This window comes from Capsella rubella, unplaced genomic scaffold, assembly GCF_000375325.1.
Source record: "Capsella rubella cultivar Monte Gargano unplaced genomic scaffold, Caprub1_0 scaffold_3, whole genome shotgun sequence".
NCBI classification, from domain to species: domain Eukaryota; kingdom Viridiplantae; phylum Streptophyta; class Magnoliopsida; order Brassicales; family Brassicaceae; genus Capsella; species Capsella rubella.
The window spans coordinates 7,666,014-7,682,075 of NW_006238921.1; the positions used below are offsets into that span (position 1 = coordinate 7,666,014).

The 16,062-nt window shown below is 34.4% G+C and overlaps 2 protein-coding genes across 3 annotated transcripts; both read left to right on the forward strand.

The window, feature by feature from the left end:
• Positions 1 to 6,562: 6,562 nt before the first annotated feature.
• On the forward strand, positions 6,563 to 11,784 carry LOC17891778 (serine/threonine protein phosphatase 2A 55 kDa regulatory subunit B alpha isoform). 2 transcript variants are annotated; one of them, XM_023786556.1, is made up of 14 exons: positions 6,563 to 6,937; positions 7,611 to 7,732; positions 7,833 to 7,928; positions 8,013 to 8,132; positions 8,472 to 8,678; positions 9,073 to 9,167; positions 9,267 to 9,385; positions 9,708 to 9,831; positions 10,238 to 10,361; positions 10,548 to 10,616; positions 10,698 to 10,789; positions 10,884 to 10,961; positions 11,060 to 11,127; positions 11,224 to 11,784. In XM_023786556.1, the coding sequence occupies exons 1-14, from the start codon at positions 6,829 to 6,831 to the stop codon at positions 11,361 to 11,363; spliced, it is 1,563 nt and encodes a 520-aa protein (XP_023642324.1). In that variant the 5' UTR covers positions 6,563 to 6,828; the 3' UTR covers positions 11,364 to 11,784. The 2 variants fall into 2 exon arrangements, with proteins under 2 accessions (XP_023642324.1, XP_006297455.1); XM_006297393.2 differs by having other exon boundaries at positions 7,629 to 7,732.
• Positions 11,785 to 13,843: 2,059 nt separating this feature from the next.
• On the forward strand, positions 13,844 to 14,824 carry LOC17892749 (dof zinc finger protein DOF3.1). Its single transcript, XM_006298527.2, has one exon. The coding sequence runs from the start codon at positions 13,918 to 13,920 to the stop codon at positions 14,521 to 14,523; it is 606 nt and encodes a 201-aa protein (XP_006298589.1). The 5' UTR covers positions 13,844 to 13,917; the 3' UTR covers positions 14,524 to 14,824.
• The last annotated feature ends 1,238 nt before the right edge of the window (positions 14,825 to 16,062 follow it).

A 16,062-nucleotide genomic window follows, 5' to 3' on the forward strand; every position in this document is an offset into this window, starting at 1 on the left:
TAGCTTATCGAGATGATGGTGATTGGTGACCCCTATGTTTGACCTCGCTATCGTTATATTGGTTCATTGTTTTTTTTTATCATTATTATGAGTTTTGTTTATTACTCTTATTTACTCTCTTCGTTTTATGACAGACCATTTTCTTCACAAATGCATATATATTAATTATTATTAGATTATTGTTTACTTTTAAATACAATATCGTTAATTTGTATATAAACACAATTCAACCAATGAAAAAAATAATTTATATAATATAAATTGTTAAAACCAATAAAATTCTAATTATCTTTTTTTATAAATTTGTAAGAAAATTATCTGTTTTTGCAAAAAAAAAGGTAAAAGAATCATCTATCACAAGAAAGAGTTTTTGTTTAGAGTTGTTTGCTTTCCCTATTTGCACAAACTGTCATAAACAAATTTACTCCTTTTATCTTTATTGATTACTCTATTTATTTACTTTAGCTCGTTTACTTTCCTAATTGCACAAATTATCACAAAAATCCACCTTTTAATTGATGGTTCCGAATTTTCATACATATTAAAAAGGTATTTTCTAAAATACGATCGAAGATTTGAATAGAAACCAAATGAGCTTGGATGCATATGTCAATAAGTCATATGCTTGTTGTTGATACTTAGTGATTTGATTTGAGTTTAGCAAAAAGTTTTAAGCCATGAGAAGAGGATTTTCTAATCTTTATTGTTCAATCAAACGTCAAGTTATAACGTTCTAAGAAAACTCCAAGCTTATGTCTAAATTCGTGTTAGAACTAGTTTTTGGATTTGTGATCCTAAAATTACATTTAATAATTTGGTTACTCAAAAACCTAAATCAAGACATTATTCAAAAATGTTTAGTTTATCATTGAGTTAAGTTGAGAAACCTAAAGACACTATGTAATATGTTGATGGCTAGAGCAATATGTTTTTTGGGATTACCATTGATGAAGACACTAAAGAAAAAAAAATACGAATAGACGCAATTCATAATCATGAGACATAGATTGACCTTTTTAATTTAGCATTCATTTTTTTTTTCATTGAACATTATTCGAATCAATAATAAGTCTTTGCGTATATCCGTTATAATTAGGTAGAACTTTTTTTTTTTTTTTCGTAGAAGAACTTGTTGTTTTTATGCACTCGACAAGATTTGTCAAAAACAAGAAAAAGAAAACCCCCAAAGAAAAGAAAACATGAATGTATAAATATTATCAACAGTTTACATATGCATCACCAAATACATCTACATGTACACATACACGTGTCAGGCATGTCGTTTTGTGTGCAAATGTACATGGAGAAAGTGGGGCAGTTAAGGAGCTCAATTTGTGGGTCAGACGTCGTAATTAGAGATAAATTTTATAAATTATCTCAATTTCATTTAGTCTTCTTTTCTTAATCAAGACTTATTAATTATTTTTATTTGGTTAAGAATTAAACAAGGGGGTTAGGCTAGCTATCATCATGTCATATCTTTGAACCTTAAAGAGTGTAGAAAATAGCCTAAGGATGGGATACACTAGCAATCGACAGCTGTGGTCACATCTCAAGACCAAAAAAAAAAGAGCAAGACAAAGATAAAGAGTAGATTAACCATATAGAGAACATGAACGTATAAATATAATCATACAAATGTCGTCTGGTTTATAAATAAGTATGCAACTTACATTAAACGGTCTCTTTGCTAAACCAAGTTATTGAGTACAGAATCTATCGAACATGCTGGTGGGTAAGGGCACCTCCAACTATTAATTAGTGGGACGTACGAATCTATTTGCTTATGTAGTACAGTAGTATTATTATTAGTATTGTTTATATACTAAATACATTTTCTTTAACTTAAACTTAATGGTCTGCTCAAATTCAACTCCCCTCTAATCTCATCCGGATTCATGAATGACCAACTAATAATCATTTTTGTTTTAACATGACTAAGTGTCGTTTACATTTCTTAATCTACATTGTCGACAAATGATTATATTAAACCCTTCTTGTTTTGGTACAAATTAGTTCTAGAATGATTCTTTTTTTTTAAGTCTTCTGTATGGAACGGTCCACTCTAGTTCCTATCCAGATAGTCCAGACCATAGGGTCACAAATCACGATGTTGATTCTTACTAAATTAGAGATAGTACTACTATCAAATTTTTTATATGCCGTATTACTGATGATAATTTATTAATTTGGTTTGATAGTACTTAATTTATCTTTTATAAAACTTACCTATTTATAATCAACATGTTGGTAAGGGTATCTCTTGTCCCCCTCTTAAGAAAGAGTAGTTATTACAAACCTTATGCGATTTTTGTTATACATGTGCCCTTCGTAGTTCGTACTATGTAACCATCTTTTTTTTTCATGGATTTAAACCTAAACACTAATCGATTCAATCATCATATAATATATTGTTTACTTGTTAAGCCATCATATTATTTACAGTATCTTTTAGTTGCTCTATTTTGTTTTTATCTTCTAGTAGAAGGGAAGCAGACAATTATAGATAGAATTAAGATAAGTACAAATTAGTTCGGATGGACAAAAATAATTAGTTGAACTTTTCGAATATTGCCAGATATATAACACAAGCTTCCCATGCCATCTCTATTTTTATATCGTGTGAATATTCAAGATTCTTTACGCTCAATTGTTTTTTTAATCATTATTAACGTTGGACCGTTTACTTAATTACATTAAACAATTATCTTGTAGTAGTAATAACTAAGCAATTAGGCTGTAACGCGCGTGACACGTATCCGTCTCTTATTGAGTCATTATATGAAAACTAATAAGACGATGTCTATCGAAGACAAACTTAAATAACCAATGCCTTGTTACACATCTCCCGGTTATAATCCTTTCAGACTATATAGTATGATGCATGTTGTCTTATACGTTTGTAAGCAGCCATAATACGATCAAGATATAACTTTTAATATATAATCTTCTCCTTTTCAAATTATAAGATGTTTTCAAATCCACTTATAAAAGAATTAACAAAAAAGTTAATTTATTTTTTAAAAATGAAAAAAATTAGGTGTGACATGAGCCAATATATATACTCCGAAGATTTTACCAGGCCACTGCCGCTAATGCGCGATCAATATGAAAATGCTGTTATGTAAGAAATTTTTGCTTATCATCAGCAAGGCCAAGCCGGCAAAATAAAATTATATATGGGACGAAACGATTTAGTAATAACTGAAATTAAATTTTAAAATACTGATAAACTAAATTGTTCTAGGGTTCGGCATCTATGTGGTTGGTAGGTCGTAAGGCATGGAAAGGATGAACTAAGAGGAACTATCTTACTTTCTTTGTCTTATTCTTTGTCAACGCTTAGAACACATACATCACATTATACATATATATGCATGTAGTTGTCTTTGATGTTGTAAGAAACCATACCAAGTTCAGGGAACATTAGAGCCTATAAGTGGTGGTAACGTGTTTCATGTCGAATCGAACCCGAAACACTACTACCACGCATTGGGTTTAAAAGATCAGAGCTTGTATATGCATATTATTCTGTTACTTTATCATATATTTAAGAAATTAAATACAATTATTTGTTTTCGAAACGATATATACAAACCAAGCCCTTAGCACTTGATCTTGAATCAAAAGCTTACATCACCTGTGATAAAATATATTATCATGTGTTAATTAACTAAATTTATCTCAAACTATGTTACACATTATTTTTAAAATTGTTTAAGTGATGTTTTCAAATTTCTATGCAAAAAATAAATGTAACTAATAATTTTAGACCAATCATATTATACATCATATTTTTATGAAAAACAGAAAAATGATATGTTTTCTTAATTGTATGTATGTAAGAACCTTAAACATCAATTAAAAATAAACGAAAGGAATATATATTAATTAAGTTCTTGCCCAAAAAAATAGATAATTAAGTTATTGCGAACATTAGTTGGTTCATCATTATTCTATATATTCTCTTCATCTAGCCATGTATATAGTTTTTTCCAGTGTGATCTTTAATGGATTATCGTATTTATACCTCCTCCAAGAAGGAGGTCGTCGGACAATTTATAGAATTAGAATAAGTAAGAAACTTCGGATAGATCATGGAATTATTTTAACCTTTTGGCCTGTTGCCAGATAGGTACCAAAACTATTATTTACAGTTTCTCTAGTACTGTGTGATCTTTATACATTAGTTTAATTTACACGTCCTGCTCCTAGAAGAAGGGGGGAGTAAGACAATTATAGAATCAAGATAAGTTAGAAGAAACTTAGTTTGGATAGATCAAAAAGATTATTTAACTTTTCGAATATAGCCAGATATGTACCACAAGCTTCCCATGTCATTTCTAATATTATATACTAGTGTGAATAGTGAAGATTCTTTGTGCTTAGTTTTATGTATCAAACTCTGGACCGTACGTTCACTAATCTTTACTATATATTAATACTGTAAAAGTGAAGGCATCGAGGTAGTCATCTGAGACGTATCCATCTCCTATTGAGTTATTACAATTATTAAAAGAATAAATAGTATCCCATTCATTAATTATGCGTTATAAGTCTGTATGTAACACAATACGACTTTAATTACGAGCATACTCTATCCAAATGATCTAACGAGGTTTTTGTTGTTTTGTGTGTGTGTGTTAAGTTGTTGTTTTTTGTATTAGTTCAAGCATCCACAATACATATATAACTCTTCTCATACATTCTGATATAACATATAAGTTCTAAAAGTTTTGAGTGCCACATAAGTATCTACATGGTCATATAATTTAGAAGTGGATGATAATATTCGTGCTAAAATATTAATTCAGATAGTTATGGAAGAAAAGAGGTAAATATTAATTAAGGGTTGTAATGAGTTTTTAGAGTATTTTTAAGAAAACATGCTTATCAACAAGTCAAGCCGGCTACATAAAAATTAATTATATTTGAGACGTCGCGATTACTTATTAATAATAGTAATATACTAGTTGAAAATAACTACTTAACTTAAGGCATGCATGGATGAACTACTATAAAAGGAATCTTTTCACCTTCATTATTAATTTTAACAATGCAACAGAACCAGCCAGTGGATTGGATTTTGGATATATGGGGGTTCATATGTAAAGCCCAAACCTTTGTAAACCAATTAAGCTTAATAGTTGATCCATAAGGAAAAGAGAGAATAAAAACGTATACTAAAACTTGTGTTAATTAATCAGTGTGTTGGAATCAAGTACTGAAGTACATAACTATATAAACTTGAGGCAGGTATACATAGGCGTGAAGAGTATATATTAGAAACCCTTAACCATTTTTTTTTTCTTTAACTGTGCCGCACGTTATCTCTCTCAGTCTCAGAGATCTCACAAACAATCTTGCTTTCACATTCTTTGTGTGGTTTGGTTACGTAGATGTCTCCTCTGACATAATAGACCTAGGGTTGTCGAAGATCGGTGTTATACGTTTTCATAAGCTTAAACGGTTGAATCAGTTCTTGTGTTGTGTACAAGTCTTAAGATTGGCAACTTGTTTTATCTTTATAATATCTTAATGGTCACGCACTGAGTTCTTTTCTCTTTTGAGTTTTCAGGTTCGAGATTCCTAGCTTCTATTACCTTACGCTTACCTTGTACACTAATTAAATCTTTGTGATGTTGCAAGATTTCGTAAATCAAACTCTGGAAATTAAACAAGGAAGCAAAGAAACAGATGAGCTCATGCAACTCTATATAGCCTTGAATATTCAATGAGACAGAGGTTGAAGAAGGAAAACAAGCTAAGAAGTTATAAAATATAGGGAAGGGGCCGGCCAACGCAGTCTGAACCGGTTGATTGTCATGGAAATGTTTTGTGCTACAAGTTAAAAACAACTTAAGACGACGTACGAGCCACGTACCCTAAGGCTAACTAAAGTGACAGAACAAAAGAGGAAACAAAAGGAAGCTGGGAAGTTGAAATCTGTTGGATGAACAGAGCAAAAGGAAAAGAGGCAATGCAGAAGAAAAGCGCAAAAAGCTAAAGCTACAGTACCCTTACTCTTATTAGGACTCACAAAGATATATATACCCTTGATTGATCTTACCCTCTTCTTGGCCTAGTAGATTCTCTTAAATGGGAATGAGCTCTAGTTAAATCAATGTATATTAAGATAATGCAGCGCATGCAAACACTTATCTGTGCAAACTATGTGGTCTACTACAGTTTCCATATCAAAGTTGGAGAGGATACAATTATACAAACAAAGACGCGACCATCGTCGTCGCATTCTCAAAAGGTTCACAGGCCTCTATGATCTCTCTCTTAATCAAAGCTTGAAAGACCAACGTTGCACATCCCCTATAGTCGTTCCCTTCACAGTCCAATAGTGATGAACTTTGAGAAACGTCCACGTCACCGCTTGTGACACTTAACATTATAAAGAGAATTGTCAACTCGTGTTCGTGTAAAAGAGGAGAAAAACATAAACCCAACGGTAAGAGCGATTTTATTTTGGCTCGGTCGTTTCTTTCTAACAATTTTGCCCTTTCACATAGAGCAAAAAAAAAAAAGTCTCTTTTTTTTTTCTTAACAATAATAAAAATGTTGAGAGAGAGAGAGAGAGAGTGTGGATTATTTTGGCTTTGTAGAAATCTGGGAATCTTCTGATACTGATTGATCAAATGCTTCTTCTTCTTTAGGGAGAACAAATCCATCTCACGAGCTCACAAAAAATCGAAAGCTGAGTTTTTTAGCGGTTCCTGATCTGATTCAGTCTGATTTGCGGATGTTGATTCCATTAATCTATTAGATTACTCTTGAAGGATAGTGTCATAGTGGGACAGAGAAAGAGAGAGAGAGAAGATGAACGGTGGTGATGAGGTCGGAGCTTCGAGAGAGTTACCTCAGCCTCTGGATTGGAGATTTTCTCAGGTTTTTGGTGAACGCAGCGCTGGTGAAGAAGTTCAAGAAGGTAGGCATCCAGATTCACTTAACATGCATTTTATGCTGCTTCTTTTACATTCTTTAGCTCGCCATTGGATCTAATCCTCGTGATTTTAGATTAAGGGTTTAATCTGGGCGTGTAGATCTATTAGTCTTTGTTGGATTTTAAGGAGCTAATCAGGTTGTTGGGTCATTGTAAAGTCTTGTTCTTTCATCGAAATTTGTAGGTTTAGTTACAGTTATTACTGATGTGGTTGGTGCTGCTTAAGTTTGTGTCTTCATCTGTTTACATGTTTATCCTCTGTATGCATAGTTAGGTTTGAGAAGGAGGATTTGTTTGACTATCAGGTTTCAGAATTTATATTGTATCCTCTATATTAGCTTAGTGAGTTTTGAACATTGTGTATAATCTGTGATTCAGGTGAAGTTCCTTTTCTTGGGAGCATACATTTAGCCTTTTTATTTTGTCTTTCCGGAAAAGAATTAAGGTTACTTTTTGGAAGCAAAAAGAAGGGAACTCATGTTACTTTCCACTCTTCTTTTTGGAGATATATCCCGCATATTAGGATTTCTCTATGTTGCTGGATCTGAAAGATTCATGAGTTACAGTTGGGTTGATTATTAGATTTCCATAGAGCTTCCATTGTAGTCACATTACCAAACTATGTTATCTAAATTGGATTGGAATTCTTAAACTGTAGCTGGTGTTTCCTCTGCAGTTGATATAATTTCTGCGATTGAGTTTGATAAATCTGGTGACCATCTTGCTACTGGGGACCGTGGTGGACGTGTTGTTCTTTTCGAGAGAACAGATTCTAAAGATGTATGTCCTCACTGTCTTGCAAGCTTTTAATTTTTGCTTCTAAATGGGATATGAGATGATATGTTTTGGGTGGTGATTTACCACATGCTGCTATTTACAGACCAGCGGAGCCAGAAGAGATCTTGAAGAAACAGACTATCCACTGAGGCACCCGGAGTTTCGTTATAAAACTGAATTTCAAAGTCATGAACCTGAGGTACGTCTCTCACTTTCTTTTTCCCTTCCTACAACATAGGTTATACCTTGTTTTTTCTTTTCATGTTCGATCTTTGTGTCCCAGTTTGATTACCTCAAGAGTTTGGAGATAGAAGAGAAAATCAACAAAATTAGATGGTCTCAAACAGCAAATGGTGCTCTTTTTCTCCTTTCAACAAATGATAAAACCATCAAATTTTGGAAGGTTAGAAATTCATATATCCCATGTTTTAGTCTCTGAATGATATTATGTTTTGATAGGAACTGTGGTCTGCACTGCATTGTGTTTGTTAGTGGACATTTATGGTATATGACAGAATAACTGGTTTTCTCACGATCAGTCTTTAGAATGTTGGAATTAAAACCTTAAATGCTTTTATTTCCTGAATGCTGTGATCAGATGGATACATATTACATATCTGAGTGGTCCATGTATCTAGATCTTTTCCTATGATTGTTCTCTACAGATCTTGTTTATTAGTTACCTTTCTAACTGAATATTTAAGCACAATTATTTCTTCTTCTCATGTGAGAGTTTAAACAGGTTCAAGATAAAAAGATCAAGAAGATCTGCGATATAAATACAGATTCTTCCAGAACTCTAGGAAATGGAAGTGTTGCAAGCTCAAGTAACTCAAACAGTACAAACACATGCCTCCCCAATGGAGGATTACCTGATAAAGTAAACAATTCTTTAAGTAATGACTTCTCATCGCCGCCAGGAGGCATCCCGTTGCTGCGATTACCTGTGGTAGTTGACTCTGCACAACCTTTTGTTCTCTCTTTATCGTTTGTGCTGATCTTACTTTCAATAAGAACCAAAATAGGAACACCTGATCCCACATCAAAGAAGCAAGAACTTGTTTAAGCTTCTGGTTGGTGCTATTCTTTAACTGGCTTGCAAGGTCAAAATTTTAGTGCCCAAGTGAGCTGAAATATATGAAGCATTGGCATATAGTGAACTTATAGATAATAATACTCACATGAATTTAGGGTTTCGCTAGTTCTGTAGATTCTAAGTACCTTGATTTTCTCAGTCCCTTCCTTGGTCTTCTCTACATTTGATTCGGATATTTCTAATCTTTTCATCTGTAAAGATATAGTTTGCTCGAGTTTAGACATATAATCCAGTTGACAACCTACAGGTAACTACTAGTCATGAGACTAGCCCTGTGGCTAGATGTCGAAGAGTATACACTCATGCCCATGATTATCATATCAATTCAATCTCCAACAATAGGTAGGTTATCCGTCCATTTTGGTTACATAGTTGTTTTCCTTCCTCTTACTTGTATTGACCATGCTATTCTCGTGGGTTATTTTGCTACCAAATTTCAAGTGACGGCGAGACATTTATTTCTGCTGATGATTTGCGAATAAATCTTTGGAACCTGGAGATCAGCAATCAAAGTTTTAACATTGTTGATGTCAAGCCTGCAAATATGGAAGATCTAACTGGTAAGCTGCACTTTTTCCTTTTACGTGGTATAAAAAAGTCTGTTGAGATGGAATGATCAAACTTGCTTCATACATTTCTGTCCTCGAACTTTTATGCGCGTACAATGATGTGGTGGTCCCTCTTGAGGCATGCAGCTCTTAAGTGTCATTTGGATACAGTAGCCTGGTCAATAAATTGTGGGTTAAATGCTTTGCTCGTTTATATATAAGTGCAGTCTTGTTGTCATGTCTCTCCCCGCATGCTTAATTTTCTTTATAGTAAAAGTTTGCGCTGAGGGGGAATTAATTCGAGCTGCAATATTTATCCTGTTCGTTGTTGCAGAGGTTATAACATCAGCCGAATTTCATCCTACCCAGTGCAATACGTTAGCCTATAGCAGTTCGAAAGGCTCAATTCGCCTGATTGATCTGCGACAATCAGCTTTATGTGACTCACATTCCAAATTGTAAGTCTTGAGACTGGCATACCAACTAAGGTTCTCAGTAATGCAATTTATAGAAAAGTTGATCCAGATATGTATAATTATTTGAGTTACTCCATGAGAATGTGATTGGTAACATCTCTTGTGCCAACACAATAGGTTCAGGAGTATCATCTGGATATCACAATACTATTTTTAGCCACTATAGAAATCTTTTCTGAAGTAGTATGTTTAGGATAAAGTGAATGCTGTTTCATAACTTGAAAAAATAATTTGAAAGACGAAGATATGCATGCCGTAAATAACTGCGTTGTTATCCGCCAATGATGAGGATACCATAGTTGCATGGCAAACACAAAAGAAACCACAATTTCTTGTAGCGATTTATGACATTGCAACAAAGCAGGTCTAACATTGCTTGTTTGTGCAGGTTTGAGGACACAGAGACACCAAGTTCGAGATCATTTTTCACGGAGATAATTGCTTCAATTTCAGATATCAAATTTGCGAAAGAAGGAAGATATATACTTAGCCGTGACTACATGACGCTTAAGGTCCCTGCTTTTTCAAAATTTCCATTGTTCATTATGTCTCATTAAATCAAGAGAGTGGGAACTTCTGTTGTATTGGCATTAGTTATGCTATAACCTTAAAATAAGTGTATAGGAAAACTGGACTCGTTGGTTTTTTAACTTCTTTTTTTTGGCATCACTGGACTCATGATTATGTTTACATGTCAGTTATGGGACATCAACATGGACTCAGGTCCAGTATCAACTCTCCAGGTTCATGAATATTTAAGACCAAAGGTCAGTTTTCTGTACTTCATGAGAGTTGCATAGACAGACTCGGTACATTACTGATGGCTTCCATTTTGTGACTATCTTCAGCTCTGTGATTTGTATGAAAATGATTCCATCTTTGATAAGTTTGAGTGTTGTCTAAGTGGGGATGGATTGAGAGTGGCTACAGGTTCTTACAGGTATGTATGCCTGTAGTGCACATATTCTTCTTTAATTTCACCATTCACTTCAATTCTTTTGGAATGAACTTTCCCCATCTTAAATTGTTTCTAGCAATCTCTTCCGAGTGTTTGGTGTTTCCCCGGGAAGCACTGAAACTACAACTTTGGAAGCAAGCAAAAATCCAATGAGGTAACAAACTGGTGCTATTCACAATAATTATTTCTTCCAATTTTCCTTAATTCTCTATAGCAATAGGATCATCATATTTGTGTGTTTTCAACTAACAGGCGACAAGTCACAACACCCTCGAGGCCATCAAGATCGCTAAGCAGTATAACACGTGCGGTTAGAAGAGGTTAGTGGGTTTTTTCCCTAGTGTCTTTAGTATAAGCCCTTTACAGGGAAGTGAGTAATCAAGGTAAATGAATAGTTTCAAAACAATGGGAAACAGGAGCAGCAGAGAGTCCCGGAGCCGATGGGAATGTAAATTCTTTTGACCATACAAACAAATTGCTGCATCTCGCGTGGCATCCAACAGAAAACTCGATAGCTTGCGCTGCAGCCAACAGTTTGTACATGTACTATGCTTAAAAAACCCAAACATAATACCCAAAATGGAGAAGAAGCTTTGGCACTTGTGAAACTGAAGGATCAGAGAGATGATTATATAACATCCATCGTCAGCATCTTCATCTCACAGCTATGAAAACTATACTCTCTTTGTATCATCCTTGACGACTTCTTTTTTCTTTTTCTTTCTCGGGGGGAGGAAATAGCAACCACTGGTAATGATCAGTACTCTTTTCTTCATTCTATCTTGCCATTTCCTCTTAAAGTTTTAGATTTACTTGTGTTCTGTTAAATGTTGGACATGAACCAGAAAAAGGGAATCCGATTATAAGCAAAATCGTGATTGTAGCTTCCTCTCACATGACTTGTGTCGTGACTCGTGAGAGTTGTTTGTTTTGGCATATTCTTGAAACTATTTTATTTTTCTTGAAATTTAGTACTATGTATCTCACTGTCTCCGTGTTTTGTTTGTTATATACTTATTTTTGGTAAAAGAACTCTTTCTCCTATACGTAATACATTCTTCCACCATATCTATTTCCTAATATATATTTCTCATATTGCGTTCACTCATTAACCCAAGATCAAAAGCTACGTACAAGAACGAGAAACATTAGTGACTTGGCTACTAAGTAGACAAGTGTCTCTCATAGCTTAGCTAGCTTGACTCCAATATGGTTTGGTTTGTGAAAAGATATATTCTCTCAAGGGAGGGACACATGAAATCAAAGCCGTCCAAGCGTCGAAGAGCAGCCACAAAATCGTAGCCGTAGAAAAGACGCGATGATGGGAATGAGAAACGAAGAGTGGAGTGTTAGTCCCCACGTGTTGGGAAAACAGAGCACACGGACGCCAAATGGTCAGCTCTTACGGCAGCTTAACGCGACGACAATATCCTTAATCTGTATCCATCGACACTCGGACGGCTCTGATGCGATTCCAAACCCTCAACGGCTGTGATCCGATATTCTGAGAGAGTGGTAATGATTCCTCTTCTCTTCTTCTCTCATCATGAAGAGTGCACCCACACACACACATACATACATATACTTGCTTCACAAGAACGCTAACTTACTATTTTGTCTACTTATTCTTGAGCCAGAGTGGGTTGTAGAAATGATGGACTCGATCGATCGGTGCCTTTATTTAATAATTATTCTCATATATCTTTTTAGCTAGCTAATTATAACAAATACCATATGCTTATCTACTGCATATAGATTAAGGACTAGTTATAATTTTCGTTATCTTATGTTAGAATTAAGGAAATGGAAGTGGTACGACGTGTGAGTGTTGTGCATGGATAAGAAAACTCATGGGAAATGGGAAGGGTGCGCTTGGGAGAGAACAACTCTTTTCTGACGTTTTTGGTTGTCTTTTGTTTGACGTCTTCTTTTGGTTACGTTTTTCAAAAAAAAAAATGTTTGTCGGCATGTTTTTATAATTAAGAATCAAAATTAAGAATTCTCTTATAAGCAAAATATTTCAACATAAATAAACTACTTCTTAACAGAAAACTAATATATAGTGAGAACTATAGAAAAACACTTTGGGCCAAAGCGATTATTATCACTTTAATTACTATACAAGTTAATTGATATACTAGTGTCCAAAGAGAGTCTAAATTATAAGACAAAACTGATAAAATTTCTTCTGGAGATAACGACCAAGAGAAAAAAAAACATGTAGCTAAGAGAGACATTATGAAATTGAAAAGAAAAGGTAATTGTGTTTGTTTTCGAGTTAAAAGTAAAGTACAAAACAATAGAAAACAAAAAGATACGTAGAATCGATATTTGTCTAAACATAAGAAGCCAAACAAAAACCATCTTGGCACAGAGACAGCCGTATCCAAATATGTTGGAAAAAGTTATTACCCCTCTCGACTTATTCAAACTCTTTTTTAACCATGAGATTAGCTAGTTTAAAGTAAACCCATAGGCAAAAGCTGATCAATCTTTGTTTAATTAACTCCACAATTGCTTCTCTATATGTTGTTCATATATATATAACCCCTTCCGACAAAATGACATCAACCAAAACAACTCTATGATAGTATTAGTTAAAAAGAAGTCAACAAGTGAATTGAGAAAAAAGTTTTAACACCACGCTCTTGTCTTATTGAATAATTAGCATAAAATAATTAATAAGATTACGTAGGAGAGCATTAATCTTGTTAATTTGGTTTGCCCTATAAGACTGGTCACACACACACACCACAGCTCACAAAGCTTGTCTTGTCGTTTAGACTTTTTAACCCCAACACTCTCTTCTTCTTCCTTCTTCCCCTTCTCTCTCTCTCACTCTCAATTCTAGAGAGAGAAGTACTCTTACAAGATTTGTCTTATTTATGCGATAAGAACCACAACAATTCCCTCTTATCAAAATCTATCTCTCTCTCTCTCTCTCTCTCTCTCTCTCTCTCTCTCTCTCTCTTTCTGACACTTCAAAACTTCTTTTTCCAGAATTACCCAGTTGGAAAATTTTCAATCTTTTAATCCCAAAGATTCAATCTTTATTTTCTTGAATTTTCAAGAACCAAGAAAAGAGAAGATTTTTAGAAGAAGAAGAAAAAATGCAGGATCCAGCAGCTTATTACCAGACGATGATGGCGAAACAACAACAACAACCACAATTTGCAGAGCAAGAACAGCTAAAGTGTCCACGCTGTGACTCACCCAACACAAAGTTCTGTTACTACAACAACTACAATCTCTCACAGCCTCGTCACTTTTGCAAAAGCTGCCGTCGTTACTGGACTAAAGGCGGCGCTCTACGTAACGTCCCCGTCGGTGGTGGCTCTCGCAAGAACGCCACCAAACGATCCACTTCTTCTTCTTCTTCATCTTCCCCTGCTCCTTCTTCAAACACGAACAAGAAGACTAAAAACCCGGATCCGGATCCTGATCAACAACAAAACCCGGATTTGGATCCGACCCGGATGCTTTACGGGTTCCCGATCGGTGACCAGGACGTGAAAGGTATGGAGATTGGTGGGAGCTTCAGCTCCCTTTTGGCTTCTAATATGCAGCTTGGTCTTGGTGGTGGGATCTTGCTTGACGGGTCGGGCTGGGATCATCATCCTGGTATGGGTTTGGGTTTGAGGAGATCCGAACCGGGTGGTAATAATAACACTAACCCGTGGACCGATCTTGCCATGAACAGAGTCGAGAAAAACTGAAATGACTAAAGAAGAAGAGAGAGAGAGAGGTGTGATGAGTGACTCAGTCAGAGACAAGAGAGTTCATCACGTAGACAAATGAACAGTAGTTACCATGTTTATGTCATTTTGGTAATATTATTATTATTATTACTATTATTCCTCCTTTTATATATTCCTTACTCTCTTTTAATTCTATTTATATTAATCGGGTCTGTTTAATTTTCAATCTTTGTGTAATAGAATGAGAGAACTCTGATCTGATGAACAACATTAATCTCTGTTTTTGTTTCCTTTTAAAATGTTTAGTAGAATGCTAGAAGACTAGTTTAAAAAGTTACTTATATGAAAATGTTGGGTTTTGGCCATCTCTATTATTATTACATTACCATATTCCTTACGTCATTAGATTATTAGATTAAATAAGTTCTTGAAAACTATATTTAAAAATGAAGAGTAGATTCGTATAATCGTATATTAGGATAAATTAAGTGTGCATGAACCGACATAGATGAGATCAACAACATTCTTAAGGCATGTGACATTTTTATACCCGCCTACGTGCGTACGTTCTAGAACCATGATATTGACCACCTACTACTACTAGTAGTGTGTAGTCGTCGTTGGTTTTTTTCTTTTTTAATCTTGGGGTTTAAAATGTTCAATGGCGTTTATTATGTCATACATTTGGATTATAATAGTGATTGAAAAAGGTTTAATTGTGTCAAATTATTTAGATAGAGAAGACAAAAGTATAAGTCGTTAAGAAAACAACAAAATTATATTACACGTACATAATAGTATCAAAATAGTTTCCACCATAATATTTTTTTATATTTTGTTTTGGGACCCCTTTTTTAGATTTATGCATGCGCAATGGTAATGCAATACTAATTTTTTTTAATGATTTTTGTGTGTGTGTGTGTGTGTGTGTATAGTTCTATTTTAATTATCCAAAGCAATTTTGTAATTAGGGAATCTACGGAAATACAAAATACTGATGTACACATGCAAGTGTTTGATGAATTAGTATTGATAGAACACTTCAGATTCAGATTTTGGAGTAACTGAATCACTTAAGTTGTTGGTATTGACAAGCTTATAATTAATAGCGAAATAATTAGTTAAAGTTGTACGTTTGAAACATTCTCCATCTATTTATTCTCGTTTCTTATAAGCTTTATGGGTTTGTAGTGGTTCGATAATATTGTTTAGGAAAATGTAAAGATAGATATTACACGAGAGATCCAATGTGGTAATTAACAAGATTTAGCTGATCTTCCAAATTGAGATACTTGTATTGCACGGGGGAGACAAAGAACTACAACTTGCATCTTTGTTTTTTCTGTTTAAGATAAATTTGGGGTTCACAATTTTTGTTTTTGTTAAATTGTGAGTGGAATGCACCCAAAGGCGTGATTTGCATGCAGTGTCCAATCAAAACCCTTAAGATCAAAACTGCACCATGGCATGTTTTGCGGACCATGTCCAATCAAAAACTCTAGCTAAAGGTTTTAACATTTTAGGCACTGACTAATCGAATTCTTGACATCCAACTAA

Excerpts from the sequence above, each read along its gene's own strand:
- LOC17892749 (XM_006298527.2), top strand. The coding sequence starts at position 13,918 with ATGCAGGATCCAGCAGCTTATTACCAGACGATGATGGCGAAACAACAA.
- LOC17891778 (XM_023786556.1), top strand. The coding sequence starts at position 6,829 with ATGAACGGTGGTGATGAGGTCGGAGCTTCGAGAGAGTTACCTCAGCCT. Across the intron at positions 8,133-8,471 it reads AAACCATCAAATTTTGGAAG|GTTCAAGATAAAAAGATCAA; the intron begins GTTAGAAATTCA and ends GAGTTTAAACAG. Across the intron at positions 10,362-10,547 it reads GTGACTACATGACGCTTAAG|TTATGGGACATCAACATGGA; the intron begins GTCCCTGCTTTT and ends TTTACATGTCAG.